Source organism: Tinamus guttatus, unplaced genomic scaffold (assembly GCF_059628265.1).
Source record: "Tinamus guttatus ecotype Peru unplaced genomic scaffold, ASM5962826v1 Tinamus_guttatus_pri_ptg000048l, whole genome shotgun sequence".
In the NCBI taxonomy this organism is placed as follows: Eukaryota; Metazoa; Chordata; class Aves; order Tinamiformes; family Tinamidae; genus Tinamus; species Tinamus guttatus.
The window spans coordinates 4036539-4064469 of record NW_028288582.1 but is presented as its reverse complement, the minus strand read 5'-3'; the positions used below and the strand labels follow the sequence as shown (position 1 = coordinate 4064469).

The 27931-nt window shown below is 41.1% G+C and overlaps 1 protein-coding gene across 1 annotated transcript; it reads left to right on the top strand.

Moving 5' to 3' along the window:
• Positions 1–27894, top strand: ESR2 (estrogen receptor 2). Its single transcript, XM_088539749.1, has 9 exons — positions 1–301; positions 970–1090; positions 6361–6536; positions 8953–9069; positions 17401–17700; positions 22166–22304; positions 24535–24668; positions 25826–26000; positions 27311–27894. Exons 1-9 carry the CDS (start codon positions 1–3, stop codon positions 27480–27482), a joined length of 1635 nt encoding a protein of 544 aa, XP_088395875.1. The 3' UTR covers positions 27483–27894.
• The last annotated feature ends 37 nt before the right edge of the window (positions 27895–27931 follow it).

The window sequence follows — 27931 nt, the reverse complement described above, 5'->3', positions numbered from 1 at the left end:
ATGTCTCTGTGTGCATCTTCGCACAAGGACTTTTCTCAGTTGCTGCCACTTCAAGATATTGGGTGCAATAAAACAGAAATTAAAAACTCACCAGCTGGTATCGGCTCTCCAGTTCCCTACAGCTGTACTCAGTCCGTGCTGGCAGTAGAACACAGTCCAGTTTATATCCCTTCGTCTTACATGGAAAGCAGACATGAATATTCTTCCGTGGCTTTCTGCAGTCCTGCTATGATGAATTACAACTTTACCAGCAATTTTGGTGATTCAGAGAATGCAACTGTGAGGCAAACGTCAAGCCCAGGTGTGTTGTGGTCTGGCCCTGGCCACCTCTCCCCTCTGGCACTGCACTGTCAGTCATCAATTCTCTACACAGAGCAGCCAAAGAGCCCATGGTGCGAAGCAAGACCCGTGGAGCCAGTGCTGCCTGGCAATAGGTGAGTAATTATCGTTTATTTAAACTTTAAAATTTGAAACTGCAAATTAACTGCATTTTCTTTTATTCTTTTCAGATTTTCCTTTTTTTTTTTTTGTTTGACTTCTATGTATTGTCTCTTCCAAAATGCAAACATCAAATCAGTCCTGTGTTTTAACTTCTGAAATAGGGTTTCTTTTCAAGTGGCTCCATAGAGAACTATACACTATAAATGTTTTCTATTTGGAAACTGATTATTGCGTATAAATAAAAGTTCAGGGCTTCTGGATACTACTTTGTGTAATAAAAACTAATCTCTCTGCTCTGGCAAATTAAGTCCTTTGAGTGAGAGAAGCAAAGCTTTGTTCTTTGTCCCTTTTTAGAGAATATTGCTTGAATTCCATTTCATGTGGATTTTTTTTAACTGCATCCATGTAAGCTTTTCATGAACTTGATATTAAAAAATACTTTGAGTTCTGACAGTCACATGAGAGCATGCATCATGTTTAAAAGAGAGCTGCTGTTGAAAGTCCGATGTTTTCTCGTTGCTATTCTAGACTTACTTTATGAAATTGTTGTGACAGAAGATGCAGCTGAAAATAGTGCCAGGTGTAAAGAAACTATTTGCAAACACATGTTCCCGTCCTGCGCGTTCACTCCTGCTGCCTCCCGTGAGGGGTACAGCAGCCGTTGATTCATCATACTCTGTTGATCGGCCCAACAGCTGTTTCGTAGATTAAAAACATGGTGTTGCAGGTGCTATTCCTCTTTGGGCAGTTGTATGTTTGTTCAAAGGACTCTTTATTTAACTGCTGTGGTCACTGTCAGGTTGGAAAATAATAGTGTGGCCTGGAAGCAGATTTAGTCCGATTGTTCATAAAGGATTTGGGCCATTTTTGAAACTACTCCCACCTGTTCCCCAAAGGATGGGCCTTATGTTGTCTGTACATGGACAAGAAGTCAGATCTAGATGTCTGCTTGGCCACTTGACGGGTCTCCCTTTGGGGTCAGGAGAGAGTAACGGGCAGGTCTGCCCTGCAAACCTGATGCAGGTGGAGGTGTGAGGAGCCGTTTGGGTTTTGCTGCTTCACGAAAGGCTTCCCCAAAGCAGATATTGCGCCTGAGCAGGGTGCAGTGTTAAATAACGTAGCCAAACTCCTCTCACTTGGTTCATGTTTAAACCAGAGAGAGATCTGGAAAAGCTGCCACTGGTTAATGTTTTAAGGTGGCCGGACGATAGGGCAGCGGCTGGAATAACCCAAGAGGCAGTGCCCCACGCGACGCTCTGTGGCGTGATCCCCGCGTGCAGGGACGGGAGCCAAGCCGGTGACTCAGCAGCTCGTGTAAATAACAGCCTTCTGCCATTGGTGTGCATTCGCATGGGCTATTGCTCTCGTAGCTTATTATGACCTAATTTAAATGGGAAAAATCAATGAAAAGCGGGATCTAAATTTACGGCTCACCTTTACCTTTCAGCAGTAGGTAGGTGCTGCTGGCTCTTTGGGCCTTCTTGTGCTTCAGTCACCAGCACGCTGTAACCCCCTTTATGTGCAGAAATTTTAAGAACCGACATTTAATTTAACTTTGCACCAAAAGAAGCAAAAGTAGTAATTCCCTTATTGTGGGTCTCCAGACTGAAATAAGGCTGTAAAGGAAAAAGCTCTGTGTTTTCTTCTGCTTTATACTTTGGAGAGGTCTTAAATTGATGTCATGAACGTTGTATTTATTGCCATGGGAACAATGGTTGCGACGCTGTGGCTTCGTAGGCTGTACCCTGAAGGAAGAGTTCTTTGGGTTGAAACTTAAGGGAATAGTTGTGGGGGATGGAAAACGTGTAGTGTCAGGTGTAAGTAGTTCTAAATACAGCATTGTAGGTTCTTTTTTATATATATATATATAAAAAAAGGTGTTCTGTCCAAATGGTGAGTAAACAGGTACTACCATATAGTTAGATATGTTACACAGTTTATTCCTTTACATTTAAAAATAAATATGTAGACTCACTGTGAAAGGAATTTAATTTTATTGGGTGTGAAATTCCATTAACATTAGCTAAAATGATGTGATCTAGTTTGCCAGAACTGATTTCTGTTCAGTTTGAACTTCCTTGTGGATCAGCTTAAAATAAGGAACCTAAATTTCCGTTCCTTATAAATGCATTAATTCTATAAATGCAGAAGTAATTTATTTAACTTTGTTAAAGGAAAATATTATGTAGCAGTGTGCTAATTTGCAAGAGTTTAGCAAAAATGCATTGTATTTTGTATAAAAGTAGACATGAATTTTTAAAGGTCCATTTTTGCATTAAATGGTGGTACATTGGTGATGATACAAATCTGGCACAATCTTATGGATGCTGCAACTGTTGCAGACAATAGAAATACTCTCATAAATTTTGTTGGGACACAAACACGGCTTTTATATTAAAATGATGTGGAGGGAAAAGAAATTTGGCAATATAAATGTAAGTTATATAAGACTAGTCTGGCATGTAGGCTGAAGTTAGTTTCTGTTCTCATTCTCTAACTAAAAGGCTTGTAATTAAAGAAACAGAAGGTTTATATTCCAAATGGACACATGTATCAAGAAATATCACTGAAATTGCCAGTCATGCTTCTGGGACTTGTTTTGTTCTTCCCTTCTGTTATTTTCCTTGTTCTTCTGACAGCAGCCGCAGATAGAATACAGAAATAAAAGTTTATTGGATGCATTGGCCAGCGATGTTTGCTTCATCAGAAGTTTAATAAGTTCATTTGTGTTATTGTTCAGTGCGTCCTAATTTGTAGTGTCTTGCTTTTAAATTGTTTAAACTCTGCTCTGAAGCCATAATTGTTTATATTGCCCCGCTATGTTTTTTTAACTGTTCTCATTCTGCAGAGCTCTCAAGTGCGTCTTGTAGTCTTTTCGAGATGATATTTTAGCTTAATTTGTGTAACTCCTTATTCGTAAAACAGAGATGCCTGTCCCTTAATTTTGAGATACCTATGACATTATTTTCAGCACACCAATCAATGTTTGGAGTGTAACAGAACCAGTGCCGTGGAGAGCTAAATATTGACATTTGTGTGGTATTAACAGTTCTGGAAATCCTGCTGGAGGGAGTTTCTCAGAAAATCAGGAGGGTAATGGCTGAAAATTATTGTTCAGTTTGTTTGTTTATTTTCGCCAGCATCTCACACAAATTCTGTGAGAGGAGGGAGAGTCTTGCTGAGTTTTATGAAGGTAACGAGGATCTTTGAGACTCTCTGTTATTTTTTCACCAGTAGGAAATTGAGGCTTTGTTACTTCCTCAAAAATCTTTTTTTTTTTTCCTTTTTTTTAATGGAAACATATGATCTGCATGTAGAAACCGTGATCACAGAGTAGAGGGGAGTGCTAGGAGGTGAAAATGGTAAGTCTGGGACAGCCTGTGCGGATGCAGCTCCGTAGCAAGCAGGCTGTATCCCCGCTGCCCTCGACCCAGGAGCGCGTTGGGCAGCCAGGCAGCTGCCTGCTCCTCTGCAGAGCCTGGCAGCTCGTTCTTCTGCAGAACCTCCTTGAGTGCTGCAAGCCCGAAGGCAGCCTCCAACCATCTGTGAGGCTGCTCTTTGTGCGATGGGGAAGTCCTCAAGGGAATGAACGTGTGCTGTAAAGCTCAGAGCTATTTCCTAGCTCCGTTGTCCTTACCAGAGACTCTGCTAACACAGCGTTGAGGCTGTGGCTGTCGTGGCTGAACATCTTCGATGCCAACTCATGGGGGGGACGCGTTCCAGACTGCTGCTCTGTGTGCAAGTTGTTTAGCACGGTCTGAGGAAGTCCCATAGGTTGCCTGAGTGCAGGATGGCTACTGTTCAACTTTAAACAGAGAAAGAAGTGTTGTTTGTTTATTTGTTTGAAGCATGTGTCATGACTGCAAGGTAAGAAGGCAATGCACACCAGTGGGATGGTCTGGAATGTGCCTTTTCTCTATTTTTTAGCTGTAACATTTCTGTGCTTTTTAGCAGGGGCAATAAACACAGATCTCTATAGCATATCAATTGGGAACTGAAACACTCTATCTGATTTTAATGCTCTTCTGAATCTCACAAGAGGATCATGATTTCCAAACAGAGCTTAAATATATACCTCCACCTATAGAGCAAAATATCAAATTCTGTTTTTTTTCTCTGAAAGTCAGGGAGTTGGAGGAAGGAATGGCAATCCTGTTTCCTCTCGCAGTAGCAGTGTGAGCCATACGTGATGTACCCCTTGTATTATTAGGGGGAGTCTCCTATGCTGGTCGTCCCAGTGGGCCAGGATGGGAGATACCTTCCTGACTCTGAATCTGGAAATCAGCTGGATGTGTGTGTGATCAAATACGGTGTGGCTGTAACATCTCAGCACCTTTATTCCCTGTGATAGGCTGTATTCACTCTTAGTAATACTTCATCTCAATAATATCTCAACAAATGTGTGTGTTATTGCAGTAACTAAAGTCTACAAAAAGTACTTTAAATTCCTATATCAGTATTTGCTCAGAGAACCACCTTTTCCTTCCAAATCTTCTATCAGAAAACTGGATCATGTTCTCTGGAGCAGGGGGGTGGGCTGGTGATTCTTAGTTGGGATGTGCATGTGATTGTCCTTACCTGCTATCATGAAAGCAGCATAAAGTCTGCTTTAATAAGCTAGCTGAAATCTCCTTGACATCAATCCCAACGTGTTTCTGCCATTCTGTTTAAATTTACTCTCATTAATGGACAGGTTTCTTCTTCCCTGGACAGATATCCCTCTTCTTTAGAAGTCATGAAAGGTGCTGTCTACTGCCTTGCCCCAACTATGTTTCTTCTTTTCCTTAACCCTGTTGGAAGGCAGCATGGGGAACACTGTGATTTCTCCCTCTGCCTCCTTATATATAAACTTATAAGTTTATACTTGTAAGCTGACTATACAGCTTTGCTTTTGACAAACCACTACTGAGAGCTTGCGTGCAATGTTATGTGAAGGAATTATATTGACCAGCAAGGTAAGACAAAGAGAATAAAGTCTGGAGAAAAAGGATACAAAGAAAGTGTTTCCTATATCCGAAAAACCACCTCAGTGATGATCTAAGTTCCTTTCCGCTTACTGTTTGTTTACAGGATCTTGATGTCAGGAATTGGCTCCTATGTCATGTTTTTATCCTGTTCTAGTTTTAATTTAGTCACTGAGAATTGCAATTGGAATTATTTAGGGTACTTCAAGATCAGACATATTAATCTATATTGAGCAATAGAATTTATGTGCAAAATACGTTTTATTAATCGTGTTTCTACATTCTTCTGGTGCTCAGACTTCTTTTTATTTAACGCTTCCCTCGTTAAAGGCAGTCAACATGGCTGGTCATCTAGAACAGAAAACCTTGTCTAGCCCTGAGTTAACCGTGTGGGTCTCATTTGCGGCTTTAAATAGATGTCTCCAGCATTCTGATTAATAGGATTTCATTTAAAGGTTGAGATACTTGGGAGTGCATGTGCATTGCTCAAGCTAGGGGTTGTCCCTTGCTAGTGGCTCACAGTGAGAAGCAGATGAAGTTCTGTTCGTGGTAGTCCAAGCTGCCTGGCAGTTTTGTGCTTTCTATATTAAGCTTCCCAAAGGCAAGATTCATTCATAAACAAGACAATTTACAAATTCCTTCTGTATTTCTAAGCATTCTTCAAGTTCCATGGGTATTCTGTATGACTTTTCTAGAGTTCATGTGAATGTCAGATCAGCAGTAAGATTTTATGCTTGTGAGTGTCTGGAACTTTCTACCCAGACGTCACTGGAAGCTCTGGGATCGGAATATGTACTTTAAATAATCTTACTAGAAAAACATCTAACACTGTTTAATGGTCTTCAGAAATAGCAGACTTTGAGAGAATTGAAGAAGGTGAAAAATAAGAAGCCCTTTGCAATATAGCTAGATCCATTTTTTACAGATTTATAACATTTTTTTCCTTTTCTGTCAGAGAGACGTTAAAAAGAAAAACTAATGGCAGTGACTGTACAAGCCCCGTTGCAAATAATCCTGGCTCAAAAAGGGATGCCCACTTCTGTGCAGTCTGCAGTGACTATGCTTCAGGATATCACTATGGGGTCTGGTCATGTGAAGGCTGCAAAGCATTCTTTAAAAGAAGTATTCAAGGTAGGAAAACCAGCTTTTGATACCTTTTGCTCAAATAATTTTTTCTTGATTGGGTTGGGTATTGCAGCAGTTGATCTAGTAACGAATTGATCTTTTAAAATCCTGGTGTGTCGTGATACATGTTGAAAAAGGGCAACAAATAATTTAACTGCTTTATCTGTTGGCTCTTATGCTATCTGGAAGATCTGGAAACATTACAAAATGAGCAATTGACCTCTTGAGAAGAGGTGGAATGCATTGCACATGAGAAAGCTTCAGCAAAGGCATCAGTGAGAAGCCTGTGAAACTGCAGCTTGAATCCCAAAAGTAGATGGAGTAACTGTGGATTTGCTATAACAGACGTTGTCGTAGGGGGTAATTGTCTCAAGGCTTTGCTTGCCAGGAACTGTTCCTATGAGGAATATATTGCCTGGAGCTGTTGAATTGTAGCAAATAATACTTACGTAGTATATAGGATATAAAAATATCCACAGAAGGTATTGCATGCCTTTGTATATATATATTTATTTACTTCCATGCTCTGCATTGCAGTAGTTCTTGTTCTGGCAGTCTAAAATCTTTCTAACTAAAATTTGCAGCTCAATGATTAAGTTCTCAAATGTGGGAAATACGGAGTAGGCAGTTCAGATCTGCTCGGTGGCTGCAGCATGTAGTGTAGGTCTGCATGGTTCCTGTCACACCTACAGACCAAGCAGTGGCTTGTGTGCTGTAAAGACATGAACTGGAGTTTGGACCATTTCATGGCTTCAGCTTTGACTTGGCTTATCGTGTTCTTTGTCTTAGTCTGGGGCTGCTTGGTGGGAGCTCATTTGGATTCAGGTAAGATATTGACTGCACGTGTAAGGTCCCCAGGAGCTCCTATTGTTTGGCTGCCCATAATGTCCTCTTCCACTCTAGCGCTTACTTCTCTTGTGACAGAATCCATGTCACCGTTAGAATCAAACTTTATTCAAAATTTCTTGGCTTTTTTTTTCCTCTAAGTTCTGCATGGCCAAATAACAACGTATAAAAATTGATGCAAGTCCCTTTGATTCTAAAAATGATTGAAGAGAACTTTGTCTCCCGTCTGTCACAAATGGGACTGAATTTGGTCTCAAAGTGTTTTCTGTCAGGAAAATTATTTCCCTGCTCTGCGTGACTCACGAGTGATTTGTCCGTAAAGAAGTTACCTGTTGTAGCCTTTTGTACACCTTAATGCACCCTGTCAGATAACATTTGTTTGTAATTCGAATAAATGAAAGCAAGTTCAAGCCATAAAGCATTATCAAGCACTCAGTTGCAACTGTTATTGTTAAAGATGTTGCTTAAAAAAAAAAAAAAAAGCCTCAATTTCCAAGATTTTGAGCTATGGCAATTGGACAGGATTAGATAGTATGACTGGACAACTGTGTGTGGTCTCCTACGCTGGTCCAAGCTTGCAGAGTAGCGTGTTGGTCCCACAACTCTGAACATCTGCCTGTAAACTAAATCATCCCAAGGCCACAGGAGTTTTAGACCCCTGGGTGCTCTTGTGTGCTTCAGTTATAGTGCAACAGAGACCTCCTGCCTCCTTCCCCCCACCAAGTTGTGTGAAGAGTGATAAATAGTAATTTGTTTTTCAGTCCTCTCTGCCAGTAGGAAGTGGGACAAACTGTAACCTGATCTCTTCTTTTTTAAACACTGTAGGTTCAAAAATTCAAGGTTAAAATTATTTTAATTTTGCAAGGAAATAGTCACAATGGTTCAGTTAAATAATCGCTCTTGGGGAAATGAACTCTTGGACTTGCTCATCTATTGAGAAAAAACAACCTACTCGTAGACTGCTGTATCTTTGTCAAATCTATTCTTAAAAAAGTTTGAAAAAATAACTTGGAAAAACAACCTGCCAGAAAAGAGATTAGGAAATGTAAATGAGTGAATATTTTTGTATCTGTAGGTACTACTCCAAGAGAAACTTCCAGTCTTTGGCAGGAGGTGATTTGCTTCAGAGAGTAGTCCACTCTAGTTTACAGTAATAAACTCTTTGATCAAATTTATCGGTTAATCAAAGACAATGACATAAAGGGTTTTGGGGAGGAGGATCGGGGGGAAGGAGAAGACAACAGAAAGAGAGGGAATAGAAACTGAGGCAAATAAAAGACACCTTTGTCCAGAATATCTAAAAATTATATCTACCATTTGCTGTATCCCGATATACAGGGAGAAGTTGGGGTTTTGGGGTCAACTTCCACAAGAGCATATGTCCCATTTTCAAAAATGAATTGCTATTAGAAGGTGCTCAGTTATCTAACAGTGATCAGGGAAAGATGGTATGTGGTGCCCAGATACTTTTTGAGGTCAAAGATGAACATTTTCAGTTCAGGATAAATATGTACTTTTGCAAGGCCAAGAGAGATGGCCGAAGATCTTAAATTTTCTCTCTTGTTCCCTCCTGCAGGACATAACGATTACATCTGCCCAGCCACAAATCAATGCACAATAGATAAAAACAGGCGCAAAAGCTGCCAGGCATGTCGGCTACGGAAATGCTATGAAGTGGGAATGATGAAATGTGGTAAGTATAATGTGCGGCCGTGCACCGTTTGCTTGGGCTTGGGCTTTTTTTTCCCCCTTCAGTAATTTTGTAGGGCTTCTACTGCTTCCCTCTCTTCCCCCTGCCCTCCCTGCATCCTAAAAAGGCTCACCAAGTAACACAGCAAGGTTCAAGCTGGCTCGTTTGTTCCTGCCCCCAATGGTGTCCAGGCTGAAATGCTTAGGGAAGAATGCAAGAATGAGACTTGAAATTTCTGCAAAATAATCTCAGTTTCCAGAAAGCAGTAGTATGGACTTGCTGGTCCAGGAGAGGCTTTGCATATTTAATAGGCCCAAACAGATCAGTGGAATAGAAACTCATCCAGCATCCCTTCTTTAATCCTGCAAAGTCTTAATGTCTGCAGCAACCCATTGCAAGGAGCACTGCAGCTTTACTAAACATCATATGAAGAACCAGCTCTGGTTATCTGTTGGGAGAAGGGAAACAGTTTGAGGGAGTGTTGTTGGTTTTTTAAAATTTATTTTAAAAATTTAATTAAAAAAAAAATAGCCAGACTACTTTCATTAGATGCCCTCCACCCCTTTCATCAAAAGGAGTAGTGTCAACCTAGTTTGTGCTCACTGCACCATGTAGCCTTTTGTCTTATTCCTCTCCTGTACTGACACATCAGTTGATATTTGAAAGGTTGCTGTTAAGATGAAAATCTTTTAAAAGATGTTTAAATATCCAATGTGCTTTCATAGTTAAGGTTTATTGCTGTTTCTTATAATTGTATCAGGGTCCATGATAGGCTAGGAAAACATCACATAGGAACACTGGAGGGGAAGTGACAAGGTCAGTGTGCCTGGTCCTCTGTGATTTGCAGGCGTGCATCTCATTTTGTCCCATTTAATGTAGTTACCTGTTTCTATTTCAAGGCTAGGCAGTGTTTTCACCCTCCCACTGCTTTGATCCGAAGGCCGTTTGCAGAATACTATTTCCTTCATTAGGAACATTCTCCCGAATACCTGCATTTATTGCTGGACAATTAACGCCCATTTGCTCTTGTGGCAGCGTTGTCTTATAGCTTAGAGGCTCTTCTCTTTATTATTAACTCTCTAATTGTATTTTTGGACTGCAGCCCTATCGTTTCACAACCTTCCTTTTATTAGGTTAAACAAACCAAACGATCTCCCCCTTCTCACAAAATAGGAAAGCAGCCAGACTCTGGAAGCTGAGGTAGCTTCTCCCTCACTCTGATTTGGGCTGCAATCATCTGTTTTGCACATCAATTTTGCACATCTAAGCTTCAGTATTAGAGCTGGAAAACTTTTATAAAGACCGTTTCACTGTTAGCACTGCTTTCAGTATTGTTGTGAAGACTCGACTCCACAATGTTTCCCATAAGCAAATCTTTGTATTCTAATGGAGTCTGGCTTTGTGATTAGAATTCATAGGGACTATGATATTACAAGGAATACATAAAATCTATTTGTATTTCAGCTTGTGTTCCTTATAATCTTTTCCAATACTCCTAATAATATTTATAGGATGCTAATTACATGTGTTATGCAAAAAAAAAAAAACTCTTTGAAATTTATAAATATGCTCAGTTACTAGTTATAAGAATTCTATTTTAAAATTATTTAGTATTTTAAATTGTAGAATTGAAATCTGAGGATCCTAAGAATTTAATTTGAGGAAAAGTAATGTAGAAGTTGCATGTTTGCTAATCAAGCCTGAATTGTCTCAATTACTTGATGAGTTGAGACATCTGTGAGCAAAGCTGATGCTTGGGTATATGGTAGCCAGTGTTTGACAGACAGTTTAACCAGACAGATTTTAAAACTGTATTTCTTGCGTGAAACATAAATGCCATTTCCTGCAGACCAAAGTGATTATCTTTCTTTTTTGTTGTTGTTGTTAGAGTCATGCTTTAATACCCCTTTTTCACTCTAGAAAGCCATAAGAGTACATTTTCTCCTTAATGAAGGCTTTTTCGCAGTCTCTCTGTTCCTTTCGTAGGTCACTCAGTGAATGTGTTGGTTCACGTCTGTTAAAGCTCTGGACAGGACAGAATGCTTCGTTAAGTGGATATTTGCTTGGTGGAGACTTACTGTCCAGGAGAAGCGATAAAAGAGCCTTATTTACTGCTTTGCAAGTTTAGGAAGGCTCTTTATAAAAGCTGTGCTCTTTGCATCAAGTCTTTAAAACCTAATTTTGTATATTTTCAGTAGATACCTTAGAAAAAAAATGTGTGTGTGTGTATATATATATATATATGCAGATATACACGTGTGTGTGTTTATGGCCATAGGTTTGCTTGGGTAGTACATGCCTCTGTACAACAGTAGGAGGTAGTTGGAAAAATACTGCTTTGCAGCTTGCAGTTTCCTGGTGTGAACTTCTCCTGGACATCACTATATTCATAAACATTGAGAGGTCAAGCCAGCAAGGCCATGGAGCTGCAGATATTTCTGTAGGAGAGGGGGTGCTAGCTTGGGTGCTCTGTATGAAGGTGATAATGGATTTTCTTACTGGATATCACATCATTGCCAAGAGCACATTGAGAGTCTTAGACGCAGTATCTCCCGATTCTGTGCAGATTAAGTCTGTGTTGCTTAATGTTCCAGTGAGGCAAGCCACTAAACAGCAAAATCCTGGCCTCAGGAGCAACCTGGAACAAGTAAAACAGAATTATGGCAAATAAAATTAAATTCTACCCAGCAAACTCGAATAAAATGTATCATGGCAAAATGGAAATTTTAGGGAGCTTTCTGCTCTTTCTCGCAACAACCTGAGATGGCCTAAGCTATTTGCCCAAGGCAGTGAAGAGGGGATTTGCTTCATCATTTGCTAGAGCTGCTCTGATAGTGACTGAGCTGGTAGTTGACTTTTTTGCTAGCAGAGAAAATAAACTTTCTGCCTTAACAAGTCTTCAGTTTCCTGCTTGGACTAGAATTATCTCTTTTTGGTCATCATCTTTGTTTCTACAAATGCTAGGTCCTAATGTCTCAGAAATGCTCCAAGTTAGAGCTCCTTTTTCAAATGTGAGTGAGCATGAGAGGCCATACTAAAAAGTAGTGGATGCCCTTGAATAATGCCCTCTTTCCTTAGGTTTGCATGGAGGAAAAGATACAACTCTGTGGGCCTATATAAGTTGTTCAGTGCAGCATTTAGGTCTCTCTCCTGTACTTAGCTCCTTAGTGCAGTTTCTAGGTAGTACTTTGAAATGCTGTAAATTACTTTTCGTGCAAAGTGAACGGGGAAAAAATATTTTGTGGCGTTCTCTGAATGCCAGATGTATTAATTGTATTTTAGCTGTTATAGAAATTACTGCAATTTTAGCTCTTGTTCTGCTGTGTCTATAGCAGACAGCAGCGTCTTTTTCAGGTCTGCTTTATGAATACAGGTGTACTCACCAGAACATTTGCATTTGCTTTCAGAGGTGATTTGAGTGGCAATGATCTACTAATGTGTACTTGAGAAGAGCAAGTTTTAAGCTCAGACGCTTCCCAAAACTGACTATACCCCATTGAAGAGCAGACTCTGCAGTTCCTACTGAACCTGCTAGCAGTTGCTAGGGCCAAAATCAATATTGAGCTACGTGTCTCCTAACTGTCCACCATATTGGACAGCAGGGCATGTGTTACAGGATCAAGCAATTTGTAAACCAGGAGTTACTTCAAAAACTACTCACTTTGCTGTCAGTGATGCTCGTTGCGGTTCATCCGTAGGCGAGCGAACAGCAGGCTCAAGACCTCTTGGTGTGACTTACTACGTTCTTGTCATTATTTGCCTGCTTGGCCTATGGCACCTTAACTAGAGGTCTCGCCCTTCCTCCAGTCTTCTCAGCTGATTTCAACTATTTCCATGTGCAAAGATTAGCTGTAAATCAGAGGAGTGCTGTGGGAATATGGGATTTGATGATCTCCAGAGGTCCCTGCCAGCCTCAACCACTCTCTGATCATTTTGTGCACTTCTACAATTGCCCAGATTCACCTCATAACCTTTATAAGGATGAGAAATCGTTATTCAGGGAGTTCGTGGTAAAACCAGGGGTAGTCCCTAATCTGAAACATTTGAAGGAATTTTCGATGCGCCTTTGAACTGATTAATTCAGTGTCTAGATAGATAAATACTAGGTAGAACTATATTTCTAAGATACAGCTTTATAAACATGTTTATAAACATGTTTCCATTTTTAACAGATGTGTACAGAATGTCTTTTTCTGTCCTGCTAAACATTTGGATTTAAACAAAAATAACAAAAGCTCTTTTATATGGTTTAAATTGTGTTTTAATTAGACTGCTGCTGCCTGCATTGTCAATTGACTAGCAAGCTTGAAATCTTACCTTCCTAGCTGTGTAACCTTGCAGTGCTCTGTCTTTTGTTTTGCTTGCATTTGGGGAAAAAAAAGGTGTGAAATTAAATGGCATCCCATTAATTGCTGATAAGTTGTCTGCTTCTGGTTTGTTTGTTTGTTTTTTGTGGGTTAGCCAGTGATTCAGGCTTCTGCTTTCTTTTCATAGCATCTTCCTGCCCACCAAGCCAAGCCCATCCTTTTGTGGACCTTCTTGTTTTGGACACGGTCCCTTCAGACAGTTGATTGACTTTGATGAATTTAATTTAAAAACTGCTCTTCATTGTGCATTTTCTTTCTTGGTGCTTCGCATCTCCACCAAGTACTGGAAAGCAAAGCCCATTAATGTCTTGGAGCAGTTTTTAGACCCTCTGTGCTATATTGGTCATTCTGTCCTCCAAGATGCTGAAGTTCAGTGTGCTTTGGCTTTCTGAGCAGTGCGACCTCTGTGAGGTGTTGCTTTCTGCTTTAGTTCCTTCCCTGGAGGTTGCAGTCTTGACCGTGCATGTTCCTGTGGAAGTCAGATCCATTAAATCTCTCTCTAGATAAAGCACCCTGATGCCCTGGCATTTTATGGTCTCTGTCTGGTGGCTGTACTTTCGATCCAGTTGCTTAGATCACCATTGACCTTTCCTCTTTGCTATCCCTGCTGGAAAGTACTTATATACGTTGCTGTGTGTGATGTGACTTCAGAGCAGACTGCAGCCTGTCGTGCCGTTGTAGTGACTTTCTGAAGCTGACAAAGCACTTCAGGATTTTCGCTTGACCTTTGTGCATTTGTCCTAAATGAGGCTTAGCACAGAGTTCACTGCATCATGCATGTATCTTTATAGAAATTGGTCTGCCTCTCATTGTCCTTTGAATCTCAGGAGGAACAAGATTTGTCAAGGCAGACGGTTGAAGGAGATTGCTTTGTGACTGGTGAGGTTCTGCAGGTAATCTTCCTTGGGAATCACCATCAAGGTTCACTTACTGATTTTTCCATAGGATGCTGTCTCCAGCTCTGATTTGTCCCTACTGGTACATGGTCTGTTCTTGACTGCTGTTCTGGTTGTTCTGCAGATTCTTCTAGCTAGTTGTCACTCAACTAAACTAAGGATATTTGGTTTTGCAAATCACTGATTGTTTCTCCTCAACCTGTTATTTATGTAAATGGCCAGTCAGTACTCAACCCGCACCCATCACACCCATATTTTTCTCAAGGACACAAAGCCATCCTTGCTTTCAGTGATGGAGACTTTAGGCTCATATTTCCAGTTGCTAATACCAGGTGTTTCAAATGCCTGGTTCCACAGGGATTCCTTTAGGAAATTCCTCCATGTGCAGGACTGTTCTTTCAGCCAGCTTTGCTTATCTATCTTATTCAGTCTCCGGTTTCCAGGTAAAGGATGTGCTCCAATGTTAATAGCCTCTTTTAACACCCATTCTGTTCCATTGCATATCTGAGGTGGTTCACTGAGCAGGTAGTAAGTTAGGTTTAGAGTAATACCAGTTTTAAGTTTTACATCCTGAAAGTCCTGGCAGGTTCTATTAGTCCTTGTACCATGTTTCCAGTGCCTTCAGGTTGTACCTGACTGGCCTTGCATCCTGCCCTTCTCACAGGTTAATTGAAAGGATGCTTGACTGCAGTTGAAGATAAGACAAGACTGACCTGACAAACCACCTCACCTGGTCAGCCTCCACCAGCGACCATCTGCATTTAACCAGCATCTTATTTATCAGGACAAGCTTCATCAGTGACATCTTAAATGGCTTTCTCATTCTCTCTGCTCTCCCTTCCGTTTCTTAATTGAATCTAAACTTGACCATCTTATTTTACTGACAGAATGTGGGGGACAGAGTTGCAGTGTCTGGTTTGAATGTAGGCGACTCATGGTCCCTATAAATCTGATGGATGTGGATGATGAATGTTATGAGTTCATGAATCTGGTGGCTCAAGAGAGGGAGACTGTTGCATTACCACAGCCCTAGGTGCTGCTGGTAGCAGAGCCAAGCTGCACAGGTACATTAGGCACAGGTACACACAGTGCCTATACGTGTGCCTATATACAGCTAGTCACACACGTCAACAGAGACAGAAAGCGCAGCACTCTGGAACACAAACAGTAAAATGGCTTCATAATTTTTCAAAAATAATTGCATTTATACTAAAAATGAAGACTCAGCCTGTTAATTAGATGGCCCCCAGGTCTGTTAATTAGATGCATCCCCAGGCGTTGCCAGTTTCTAGCACTGGGACTTGCAAAGCCCCAAGGTCAGCAGCAGCACTCCAGTTGCTTCCACACAGATGGACACAAGGAGAGTTGCACAAAATATGGGACCGTTCAGTAATTGATTTTAGACACTCAGACTCTTCAATATCTGATCTCTGCATCCTCTGGTTTCCTGAATGCCTTGTGCATGTGCACACACACACGTGCAAATGGATCTCTCTGGCGGCTGGTGCAGAGCTATGGCCCTACCAGTAGCTGACCTGCAGCTCTTGTGCTCTCTCTGGTAGCTGGTTTGGACCTCCCAGCCCCTTGGGGTCAATTGCAAGGCCTTTCTCATTGACTAGCTGCTGGCTGTCATACCCAGACCACGGGCTGATCATTCTTGTGTGACGGTGCTGGAAATAACCAGGTCAGCTGCTCCTTGGCACCAGTTAGGTTATTGGGGCCCTTCCACATTCGGTGTTCCTCTGCTCCTTTGTTTTTATGGGGGTAAACTTTTCATCACACAACCTAGCGAAGAACAGAGTTCTGTGACCACAGTGAAAAGCGTTTAGACAGCACTCTGGAAAGATTTGCTAACTGCAGTAATACTGGGATAGTAACACCAGATGGAAGAATGCTTTTGTCAAATTTGTTACAGGACTGAAATCAAATGCAGCAACTTATTATTATGCTTTAAGAATCCATAATTCCTATGTATACAGTAATAAAGTTGGTTTGATACAGATTTATACTAGCACAAGCATATTTTTATATATGACAGTTCAACCTTTGAGTATCATCTTTTATTAAAAATGTCGATGACTAGCACAAAAAAAATCACTTCTATGTGATTTAGAGGGCAGTTTAATTGTGATATTAAAAATGTTAAGTGCTGGAGCGTTTCAGTCTGAGGATCTATTTCAAACCTAATATTCTCAAAGTGTCCTACTTAATATGATAAAATCTTGTACATTAGTTACTGCTAGGGTTTATTTGTAAGTCAATAAATGTATCTCTTATTATGGTTATGCTAAAGTAGTAAAGGAGGAGGAGAAGTCGTGGGTCATGGCTGAGTCAAGCCTACTAGTCAAGAAAATGTAGTGGTGATGGCAGCGGTAACAGAGACAGTCAGAGGATGTTTGCTCTTGTCATAATGAGCTATAAACTAACTCCTGGAATTTAAAGGTTCATAAAAGTGACTGCTCTTATGCAATAGAAAAAAAACATCCTGCATGCACAACTGCAAGCAGGGTGCTCACTCCTTCTGCTGTTACCAGATCCAAATTCATATGGGGAAACTCCCACTGCCTTAACAGGACACAGGGATAAAGCGGGTAGCATCTTGGTAAGTCTTAGCTGAGCACACACAGCTCAGCTGTGCTTCTGGCTGAGGCATTTACTCAGTATCATGGCCTGGACTTTCAGAACTCTTTTTATTTTTTTCTTCAATATACATCTAAAGTAGAATTTTAATACAGAAATAAACATCTGTATCTATTTACATTTAAAGCCCTGATTTATCTCTTGTTGATGTCATTGTGAATTTTCCCATGGTCTTTTAAAATGAGTTTACTGGAGTTCAAAAATAAACTCTTTAACAAATCATATTTTGTTTAGTAGAATAAACAAAAATCTCAGTCAAAGTCAGTGCAAACAAATTAAATGGTGGATGCTCTAGGGATTTTGAATCTTGATGTTCAGTATTAGATTATTCAATACGAGAAGTTGTTTTAATTTCCCCCAAGTGTCTGGATTTGTATAATGCAACATGGAGAGAAAAATACCTCAGTGTAATCACACACCTCTTGTCTCAGGCTCAAGAAGGGAACGTTGTGGGTACCGGATTTTGCGCCGCCATCGTAATTCAGAAGATCAAATGCATTGTATTGGCAAAACTAAGAAATACAGCGAGACAGCAACCCGTGTTAAAGAGATCCTCCTCAGCACAGTCAGTCCGGAGCAGTTTGTTTTAACGCTACTTGAAGCAGAGCCTCCCAATGTGTTGGTGAGTCGTCCCAGCAAACCCTTCACAGAGGCCTCCATGATGATGTCCCTGACAAAACTGGCAGATAAAGAGCTGGTTCATATGATTGGTTGGGCCAAAAAAATTCCTGGTAAGAATTTCAATCTTTTTTTGTTTATACTGACCAACACTGTTACCCTTAATATACTGTTCTCTGCCTTGAAATAATAGGATGGGACTGTGAATGCATAATATGAAAATCTTAAGCTTTTTATTCTAAAAGGGTAATGGACATTTTTTTTTGCTCTGAATAATTCATCTGAAGCTTAGACAGTGACCTTACACATAATTTGCTATCTAGTGTATTAGTTGCTCATAAAATGAAAAGCATACTCGGTGTTGCATGCAAATTCCACTTCATCTGCTAGAAATGTTTGATTCATCTGATTAAAGAAACTTCATAAAAAAGATGGTAACAAGAGTGTTATAAAAAAGAAAAAAAAAAGACTAAATTCCTTCCTTCAACCCTGATGAAAGGTTTCTGTTTATGAAACCAGATGAAGAGTATTTAAGCACTGGGTGTCTGTAATTGCTTCAGCTCCCATAGTTGCTCCACAAGAGTATCAAATTGCTAAGTAGGGAACAGTATCGATCTCAAAATTTATCCTATGCCCTCATTCAAAACAGAAATCACCAGAGATGCTTTTCCTTGTCGGCAACACAAAGAACATGCACTAAAGTACAACTACCCCTGTTACAACCTGGAGTGTCTTGAACATGGCTACAGTGCTGTGGCAATGGGCCTTTTCCCTCCTTGCAATTGAGAAGCAATTGGTCAATATTTGCAACAAAAGGCCCATGGTTAAAGCAACCAGAATAAAGATCAAAAGGTAGAGTAAAAGCAGCCAGTGCATAGGGAAGGTAATTGGCAAACTGCAGGAAAACTTGCTGGCAGGCATAGACCATGGATGGTTGCTCTTTAGTGACTGCTAAGGTGACCAACTAAATAATAGTGAGCTAAAAGAAGCATCAGCTGAATGCAGCTTAATCCTTACCTTTGGAAATAGCACTTGGCTAGAAGTAATCCCTCTGGCAATGTGTGTTGTACACAGCCTACGTGTCCCACAGTGAGCCCAAGGCAGGCCTAGGCCTTGCCACCGCATAGGCATAGCCCAGACAGCCTCAACGTTAATTCTTGCATCTGGTGATGAATTATGTGCTCTGGAGATTCAGGACAGGAAGGACATTGAGCTTCTAGGGAGGGTCCAGCAGAGAGCCATGAAGGTGATTAAGGGACTGGAGCATCTATCTTATGAGGAAAGACTAAGTGAGCTGGGCTTGTTTAGTCTGGAGAAGAGAAGACAGAGGAGACTTGATCAACATGTTCAAGTACCTGAGGGGAGAATGTAGGGAGGATGCGGCCAGGCTCTTCAAGGTGGTGGCCAGTGACAGGACGAGGGGTAATGGATGTAAACTGAAACACAGGTAGTTCCATCTCCATATGAGGAAGAACTTCTTTCCTGTGAGGGTGACAGAGCCCTGGAACAGGCTGCCCAAAGAGGTTGTGGAATCTCCTCTGGAGATCTTCCAAACCCACCTGGATGCCACCCTGTGCCCCGTGCTCTGGGTGTCCCTGCTGGAGCAGGGGGGTTGGACTAGATGAACTCTAAAGGTCCCTTCCAATCTCAACCATTCTGTGATTCTATGCAACAGTTTTTGTGCAGACTACATCAGTAAACTAAGAATTTAGGATGAGGGAAGCTCATCCCAATTCAGGTCTAGTAGAGTGCTTGGAGCTGTTTTCAGTTCCAACTGTTGGGCACCATCTCCTAGTTGTGGGCTGCAATCTCCACTGCTTGGCCACCCTCTTGGAGGGCTCCGATGAGATGGCTTGATTGTTGCCCAGTGCCTGCAAATTCCTGCTCCAACACGGTGTTCCTGGGAGAAGAAACCTGCACGGCACAAGCATCTGAAGCTGTCTTAGCCATTCGCAAAGGGACTTTTTTTGTTATATATATATATATATATATATATATTTTTGCCATTAGTGTGGAATATTTCAAGATGAATCCTCAAATGCTTAATCCTTATTTGTCATGGTTTAAGATAATCTGAAAATGAAAATAGCTAGAAAGGACCAAGTGATGTTTATTAGGATATTATCTTGTCTGTTGAGTAAAACTTGACTGAAAGGTGCCATTTCTGGAGATGCTATGTAGTTCTGTTAATTTGATAGGAAACGCATAGTGAGGGGAAAAAAAAAAAAAAAAGGAAAAGCAGTCTTACAAAACTACTTTATTGTAAGAAATTTTGACTGTAAAAAAAAGTTTCTTCCTTTTTGAGGTTGTTCTTATTTCTGCTTTCTTGAAATACAGCAGTGTAAAAACAAAAAATCAAAATAATTCCTGAAATTTGTTTAAACAAAAATCCAACTGTTGCTTTTCTGTCAGATTCCAGACAAACCCAGATTTGGACATTGCTCACTTTTAGTTTATTTTCAACACATGCCACATGTCAAGCCTTCTTCTCGGCAATAATTGAATAATATGTAGAAAACCTGCTGAAAACTATCAAAGCCATTCAGACAGCTCTGCAGAATGAGGACCCTTTCTTGTGTACTTTTTTTTTTTCTGATCACTTACGTTACATAGAAAATAAGTAATTGATATTTTTGAACAGATGTGATGTTTAGCGTGATCCCAATTATAATTAATATTGCCATATCACATGACAGCTACATCTACATACAAGTAACTGCTCTATTTTTTTTTCTTTAAAAAAAAAAACAAAACAAAACATGATGACTAAAGCTCAGGACAAAAGATGCCGCAATTTTCAAAAAGCCTTGCCTGGAGTTAATCATTTAGATGCATGTTCCAGTTCCTAGAGGTAAAACCTTTAAAAAAAAAATTGCGGAGTTCTTCATGAATAGCATAGGAAGCAGTAATTTTGCTTTCTGTAGAACTATTTGTAAAGATACTTGCTTTTGTGTGACTGGATAAGAAACCCATTTTCACTTTCAGATTATTATTTGATATTATTTTGATGCTTACCAAAAGTGCAAGAAAAATCACTTTATTTTCTCCTGTATTATGTAGGCTAATATTAGCACTGACTTTTCCCCCAAATGGGAAAAGTAGAGGTTCACCTTTAATTATTTTTCCTTATCGTTAATATTTAATGACCTTGTTCTGCTTCATTGAGTCTTACTCTGGCTGTATTTTTGACTGTACTTCCAGCACAAGAAATTATAGTTTTGTTGTTGCTCCACAAAACAGCAGTTGCTTCCTAGCTTTGTTTCTCCTAAACTTCAAGTACTTGAATCCTAAGGCCTGACATAATTTCTATAATTGCCTTTAACTTTGTTGACCTTGTCCGAGAGAGTTGAACGCGGTTCATAGCTGCAACTGTGCTGCTAATCGATAGGATGTGTCATAATATTGAAGTTTGGATCCGTTATGCAACTTAGTTTGTTGCTGGCCAGAGCAGCGCAGCGTTGGACAGTCACTGCACATCAGCACAAGTTCTTCCTGCGTTCCTGTGGCATTTCATTTTAGTCATTTTTAAACAGAAAAGTAGGTATGAGGTACATGACTTAAAGGACATGTACTAGAGCCACGGAAAATTATGGATAGTTTAACATACTCTGCTGGAAATGAAGTGGGAGTTCTAATGGTGTGCTATGAGCTGATGGGTTGTCTCCAAGCTTTGAAAGCAAAGACTGTTCTGAAGAGAGATTTATGTTTGTAAGCCATGCAGTTGGTGCAGGACATACTCATTAGTAGAATGTGATGCCTGCAATCAAGTTGATTGTTTAAGTATGTGCAGATTGAATGTTGTGGCTTCCTGTGACATTGGTTCATCTGAAACTGTTTTTAAGCCAAACAACTGGTTGTTTTTGCTAGAGGAGGCGGTGGCAAACACACACGTCTGCTTTAACCTTAAGTTAAGAGAAACTTCTGAAGCATCTTTGAGCTTTTGTTTCTTAGGGAAATGACATTGTCAGTTTATACGATTCACCCTTCCAGGATTGTTTTGAAAAACATTTTTTTTTAAGTTGTGAGAGTTTGGGTCTGGCAGATGGTTGTTGGCAGTGAATTCTGCAGCAAATTCTATAGAGTGTGAAATCTGTAAGTGTAGCTCATGGGTTCCCCTTTCCTATCCTCATACATAAAAAATAAGGTTATTGCTACTAAAAAGTAGCCCTTTGGTCCCTGGTAAGAGAGAGTTTGTGTTATCCAGTTTCATTAATCTGTGGGTGTTACCAACTGCCTTCTAACCCAGTAGTTCAGTTAGACTAAATTACATGGAACACTTGTACAAGCTGCTGAGGGCAGATTTTTTTAAGACAGCAAATAGATAATATGTTTTTTAAGACCTCAAATAAGTGTTTGAGAAGAGCTACAAGGAACCCACCTGTCATGGTCTACTTGCATAATGATTTTCACTGTTCAGCGTCTTAGATGCTAACTCATCTAAACCTGAAGCACCTTTACCAAGACATCCGTCTTAAGCGTCTCCTCTCTGGAACTTTGGCATGAACTTGGTTTTGAACGCAGGTGAAAACGGGTGAAATTAACAGGCCGATTTATCTGATGGTATTTTGATCATTTTAGGCTTTGTTGATCTCAGCCTGTATGACCAAGTAAGACTCTTGGAGAGCTGCTGGATGGAAGTTCTAATGATTGGTCTGATGTGGAGATCAATTGATCACCCTGGAAAACTAATTTTTGCACCAGACCTTGTTCTAGACAGGTAAGAAAAAAAGACTTTTCTAGAGCATTTCACATTGGCATGTTTGAAGGGAGCTGAACAGTGGGAGAAAGAGAAGTATCTATTGCAGATGCTACTGGTGTGTAACCACAGCATTTGTGATGGAGATGTCACTGAAGTTCCACGTGCTTCCAAGGGCAGACGAATGCTAAGCATAGACAGTATAACTGAATGACACCACCCTGTGAGTTCCCTAATTTCTCTAGCATTTAACGGAGTCGAGTGCTGCTGTACTTTTAACCGACCTGTTGTCGACGTTTTGCCATTTGATCCAGGTCTCTAGATGCCAAAATTATAGACACTTTATTAAAAAGTCTTAGTGTCAATTGATTCTCCTTTTTCCCCTCAAGAAAAACTAGACATAGTACCACACCATATTTGAATTAGGATGCATTTGATTATAGTTTCTCCCTTCTCCCTTTCTTCTTCTGTTTTTTGTGCTGCCCCAGAACCTTTCTGTGGCTTTATAGACAGCTTGTTGTACAAATACTTGTAATATGGAAAGTTTTTTCCGTAAAGAGTATTTCCAACTTTTAAAACTCTTTCTTCATAGCATCATGTACCACAGGGTAGAACATAGATTAATATGGGTGTTTTTCTACAGGACCTAAGGAGGATTGGTCTGAGCTTCATATTGGTAAAAGTCAGAGTAACAATCTACTTTCTTCACTAGCTTTAAAGTATCTTTTAACCTTTTCAACCTGGAGAAATTCTCATCTGCGCTAGTACCGTGGTTTGAGCTAAATAATAAACATCAGAGTGTATATATAGAAGGCAAAGTGGATTAGTAAGGGAAGGGCAGTAAATTTAATTTACAGAAGATTTGAAATAAATTGTGATTCACTCGCATGAAATTCAAAGCAAGGACATAGTGGGTTGTTCAATGAAATGATAAGAAATTGCCAAAAATGTCTGATACACTTTGTTCCTACGGGAGCTAATATGTGCTGAATAGAGTGCGCTTATTTGATAGATTCCTTCGTCCCCACACGACAGCAGAGTGGGAATGAACAAGCATCTGGGCATTTGTTATTTTCTTCTTCTTAAGATATGCTTATATGAAGCTGGTCTGTAATTTGTACATTTATTTTTATCTTAGCTCAGCTTCAGGTACATTCCCTACCTGATCCCTGTAAACAAGAACTTTTCCAATGCTGATGTCTGTCCTGAAACTGGCAGTGGACTCTCCTCTTCCAAGCCTTAAAATTCCCCCTTGCCATAGGGCACACTGGAAACTGGGCAATATTTGGGCTGCTGCCTTGTTTTAAGGAGTCCTCCTGTGGCTGCTTCATGGCCTGAGGGCTCAGCACCAATTTGGGGACCCAGGGGAGGAGCTGAGGCCTTCACTCCTGCACTGCTGTCCTTGAGTGCCTCATCCTAAACACCTTGCAAGGAAAAACCCCTTCTTACAGGCACTGTGGAAGCGCGTCACAAAGTGCAACTGAATTTTAAGTCCCAAAACAACAACAAAAAAGGAACATAACTTCAGTATTTTTAAAATTGCTCTTTAATTTTAGACCCAATGGGATGTTTTAGGGTTTTCACTAGGGTTTTTTTTTAGGGATGTTTAGGGTTTTTGTTTTTTAGTTTAGGCACAATACTCATGTTCCAAAATATTTCTGTACATTTTCAGTATTTGAAATGGAGAAAGTTACATTCAGAATCACCCGCAAAAGTGAAAAATACATATCTATTTTGAATTAAGTGCCTGCAAATAAACAATGTTTTGCAAAGAAAAGATGTTTCATTGTTTCCAAAAATTTGTTTTGATGAATCATTCTTATTCATCAAGTCCTTAGGCCTCCATCGGGTACAAATAGTGATGTGGTGGTATTAATTCCCTGTGCTACAAATCTGGAAAATGATTCAAGATGGTGCTGTGCTCTGCACTGTGCTGCATAGCTTCAGGCTAACTATCCAGAATTCCACTGACTAGAGGTTAAAGCCTCTAGCAGAAATACAGTCATACTTACCTGTGGTCTAGCCTGCAAGCAATTCAAAATGCTTGAAAAAGAAAATCAGTTCCTCAGAGGTGCTGACCTTTTTGAATAATGTAATTTTCAATTTAGTTTTCATGGTGTAGCCTTTTGAATGCTCCCAGAGATAAGATGGGTAGATCTTTTTCACCGTTTTTATGCTATATCTTTTGTCGAGCTGAGTCAGAGTTCCATAATTTTACGTTTTTGGTAACATTTTCCATGTGTTTCTTCAGGGACGAGGGGAAGTGCGTAGAGGGAATTTTGGAAATCTTTGATATGCTCTTGGCCATGACCTCGCGGTTCCGAGAGCTGAAACTGCAGCACAAGGAGTACCTGTGTGTCAAGGCAATGATCCTCCTCAACTCCAGTGAGTACCTGGCTGCTTCTGACAGTCACCAAATTGTCCTTGTTGTTTAGAGGGTAACTGGGAAATCAGTCCTTAAAAACAGCAGAAATGTCAAGTGAGATAAAGTCATTAGAAGAGAAGAACAGGGGGAGGCTTCTAATCATCACTTTTTACTGTTTTTTTGCTCAAGAAATATCAAAGCTATGATATTTGCTGGATTTAGGGTCTATACCCCATTGTAAGGACTGCATGAAAGACCCAGAGTCTGGGAGCTTCCCCCAAGGTGGGTTCCTGGCCCAGAGCAGGGTGTGGATATGTCCTCTTCGATGGCAGTCCCTTGTGATCCATGAGAAATTTGGTCCTGTCTCTCTGGATTCTGGATCATGTGTGACCTTACTAGACAACCCTTAATACTAGCAGAGCAAATTACTGAGCAACGATTAATTGTGCTTAAATATTCCTATATAATTGTGATTGATTAGTAGGAATGATGAAAAGGATTCAACTATCCTGCAAGATGAATTTGAGGACAGGAGCTTTGCTTTGCAGCATCTTACGCACTCCTGTTTGCTGTGTGTGCAGGCCTAGTTTGGGACTGTCTGCGGTAAAATCATTTTATTCAAAATGTAAAGTCAAAAACCTCTTCTTCCATGTCAAAGTTCATCTTTTAACGCTGACTTTCAAGATGTTTTGCAGCTTTGTCCTTGTTTCTTGAGGGGTGAGAGGTTGGTTTTGCCCAAGTCCCTTCTCAGGTAGGCAGTTGGGAGACCAGGACAGAGTTGATGTATGAGCAGTGTCTCCTACTGTGTTCTTCCTCTCTCCCTAAGGTAGGGGAAAGAAATCTTCTCTTCAAGAGAAGGAATTTTTCCAGCAAGGCAATATTAGGACAAGCGTAGTACTATGGTTCCTAGTAGTTACTAAACCACACAAAAGAATTCTCTGGGAAGGGGAGAATACATCTATTCCCATACAGACTCCAAGAGTGGGGGATTCAGCCAGATTAAGGAATCTGGTTGAGCTCCTTGAGCAACTGTGTTCAAAATGTTATCGTAGAAAGATCAGGGACAGTTATTAACTACACTTATGATGTGGCCATCAAACTCAGGCGAGGGAATATAAGACGGAGTTCGGTGGAGTACATTTTGCTAAATATTCCTGTGTCTCTTTCCTCTCTTTAGGTATGTTTCCACTGTCAGCAGAAGAACCTGAAAGCAACAGGAAGCTGCATCACCTGCTTAATGTAGTGACAGATGCTTTAGTGTGGGTAATTGCAAAGAGTGGGATCCCCTCACAGCAGCAGACAACTCGCCTGGCCAATTTGCTGATGCTGCTCTCCCATGTCCGACATGCAAGGTAATTCTGCAGAATGTATACTTGGACTTCTAAGGTTTTAGTGTTTGCTACAACAACAACAACTTTGGTTAAGCTCCAAGTTCAGCCTTAACTTACAGCTCTCCTGAGGTAATCTGGGCCCTGCTCTTCACTTCTGTTCATTCTGTTCAATTTCTCCTTCAAAACAGATTTGTGGTATTGAGTTTGGAGGCAGAAACTGTTCCCTGGGAACCGTTTTTGTCCAAGACCAAATTTGTCATGTGTCCCAGGGGCAACTCTTAGTTCTCCTCTTTGGAACGTCACTTTTGCCAAGTGACGCGTGTGGTGCAGCCGTAGCACACGGCTGCTTCCCAAGGATCTCCCCTGCTCCTTGTCAGCTCCTGGAGCTCCTGGAATCCTCGCCTTTGCTGGGCATGCTGCAGACCCTCGCTACTGAGCAGGGCCCTGCAAACAGACACCTAACTTGGAAAGTTGTGCGTCCAGGGAAGTCTTTGTGAGAGCCCTGGGGCTGGTCGTGCAGACGAGGGATGGGCACGTCGGGCTGCGTGGGCTCAGCAGCAGAGGGACAGACACCTCCGAGGGGACGTCCCTGCCAGGAAGGGTGGCAGCAGCAGGGCACAGGCTGCGCCAGGGGCAGCTTTGCACACGCAGTCTGTGAACTGGTGGTGACTCTGAGAGCTGGTCCTGCAGCTTCCAGTGCAACCCCCAGCTGCACCTGCTTCCCAGCGCTGAGGGGCTGCTGTGATCTGGATTATTTTTGTGGGGGGAAACCCTGACCAGATGCAAACGGAATAGTTAATAGTTAATCCAAGGAGTGATGCAGCCACAAAGACCAGATGCATGTTATTTGTCAAAAAGTGACTTTTAAAGCCTGTAGCTGCCTGGGGGATCTAACCCTGGGCAGGATGGAGAGGAAACACACTGCTAGAAGTTAGCCAGTGTATTTTGGTGTCCATTCAGTCACTGGAAGTAGTTGCTGCAGCTGCTTACTGTAAATATACCTTTCATATAAAGGTACACAGTGTGGACCTCCTGTATTTACAGTATCAAAGAGATTTTCTCTAGGACTTCAATAGGGCCAGCACATCTGAATCATTTTCTGAAGTCCATTTGCGTGGAATGAACAGTGGCTTCCTGGACAGTAAAACACTCAGCCCAAAAATATTTGGATGCTGTTACTGTTGGTAGTGTTGAGTGTCCCTTGGAGGCTACAGCAACTGGTTCCTCTGAACTCCTGGTGAGAAGAGGACTCCCTGGAAGCCGTGAATGCCTTGTCCCTCCCTGCACTGTTGGACCCGGGCCGCTGACCTGTTCTCTGTTCTCCTTCACAGTAACAAGGGAATGGAGCATCTCCTGAGCATGAAGTGCAAGAACGTGGTCCCGGTCTACGACTTGCTGCTGGAGATGTTGAATGCCCACACTCTCCGAGGGCAAAGGAAGTCCCCGATCACCAGTCCTGAATTTGGCCAGTTAGAACAGATGGAGCCTGGAGATGGTCTGTGAGACGGGGCAGCCCCCTAATTCCTTAGGGATCTGGAGTTAACAGTGTGAAGCTCATTCAGATTTATGGGAGGAAACAAAGCTGCTGTGGTGAGACCATGGAAGATTAGGTGACTGAGTGCGAGTCGGCCTCTCTTTTAGATTTGCACGTGGGTATCTTGGGAAAAGCTCATGAGACACACAGCTTTGTCCATGTTTCTGACATTATAATAGCTGCACTTTTATAGTGCCTTTTCTGAGACTCTTCAAAAGCACCTTATGAAATTAAGCCTCAGAACATTACTGTGAGAGAGGGAACTGCTGCCTCTCCTTTTTAAAAGTGGGTGAACAGCAAGGTGACAAAGTGAGTGGTTTAAGATGACAGAAGAAGTCTGTGTCAGGGCTAGGAGTCAGCTCCGAGGGGTCTTTTCTCCCAGACCAAGGTTTTCAAGCACTGATGAGGCTCTCTCGTC

Excerpts from the sequence above, each read along its gene's own strand:
- ESR2 (XM_088539749.1), top strand. The coding sequence starts at position 1 with ATGTCTCTGTGTGCATCTTCGCACAAGGACTTTTCTCAGTTGCTGCCA. Across the intron at positions 302-969 it reads GAGGCAAACGTCAAGCCCAG|ACTTACTTTATGAAATTGTT; the intron begins GTGTGTTGTGGT and ends TTGCTATTCTAG. Across the intron at positions 17,701-22,165 it reads TTGGGCCAAAAAAATTCCTG|GCTTTGTTGATCTCAGCCTG; the intron begins GTAAGAATTTCA and ends TGATCATTTTAG.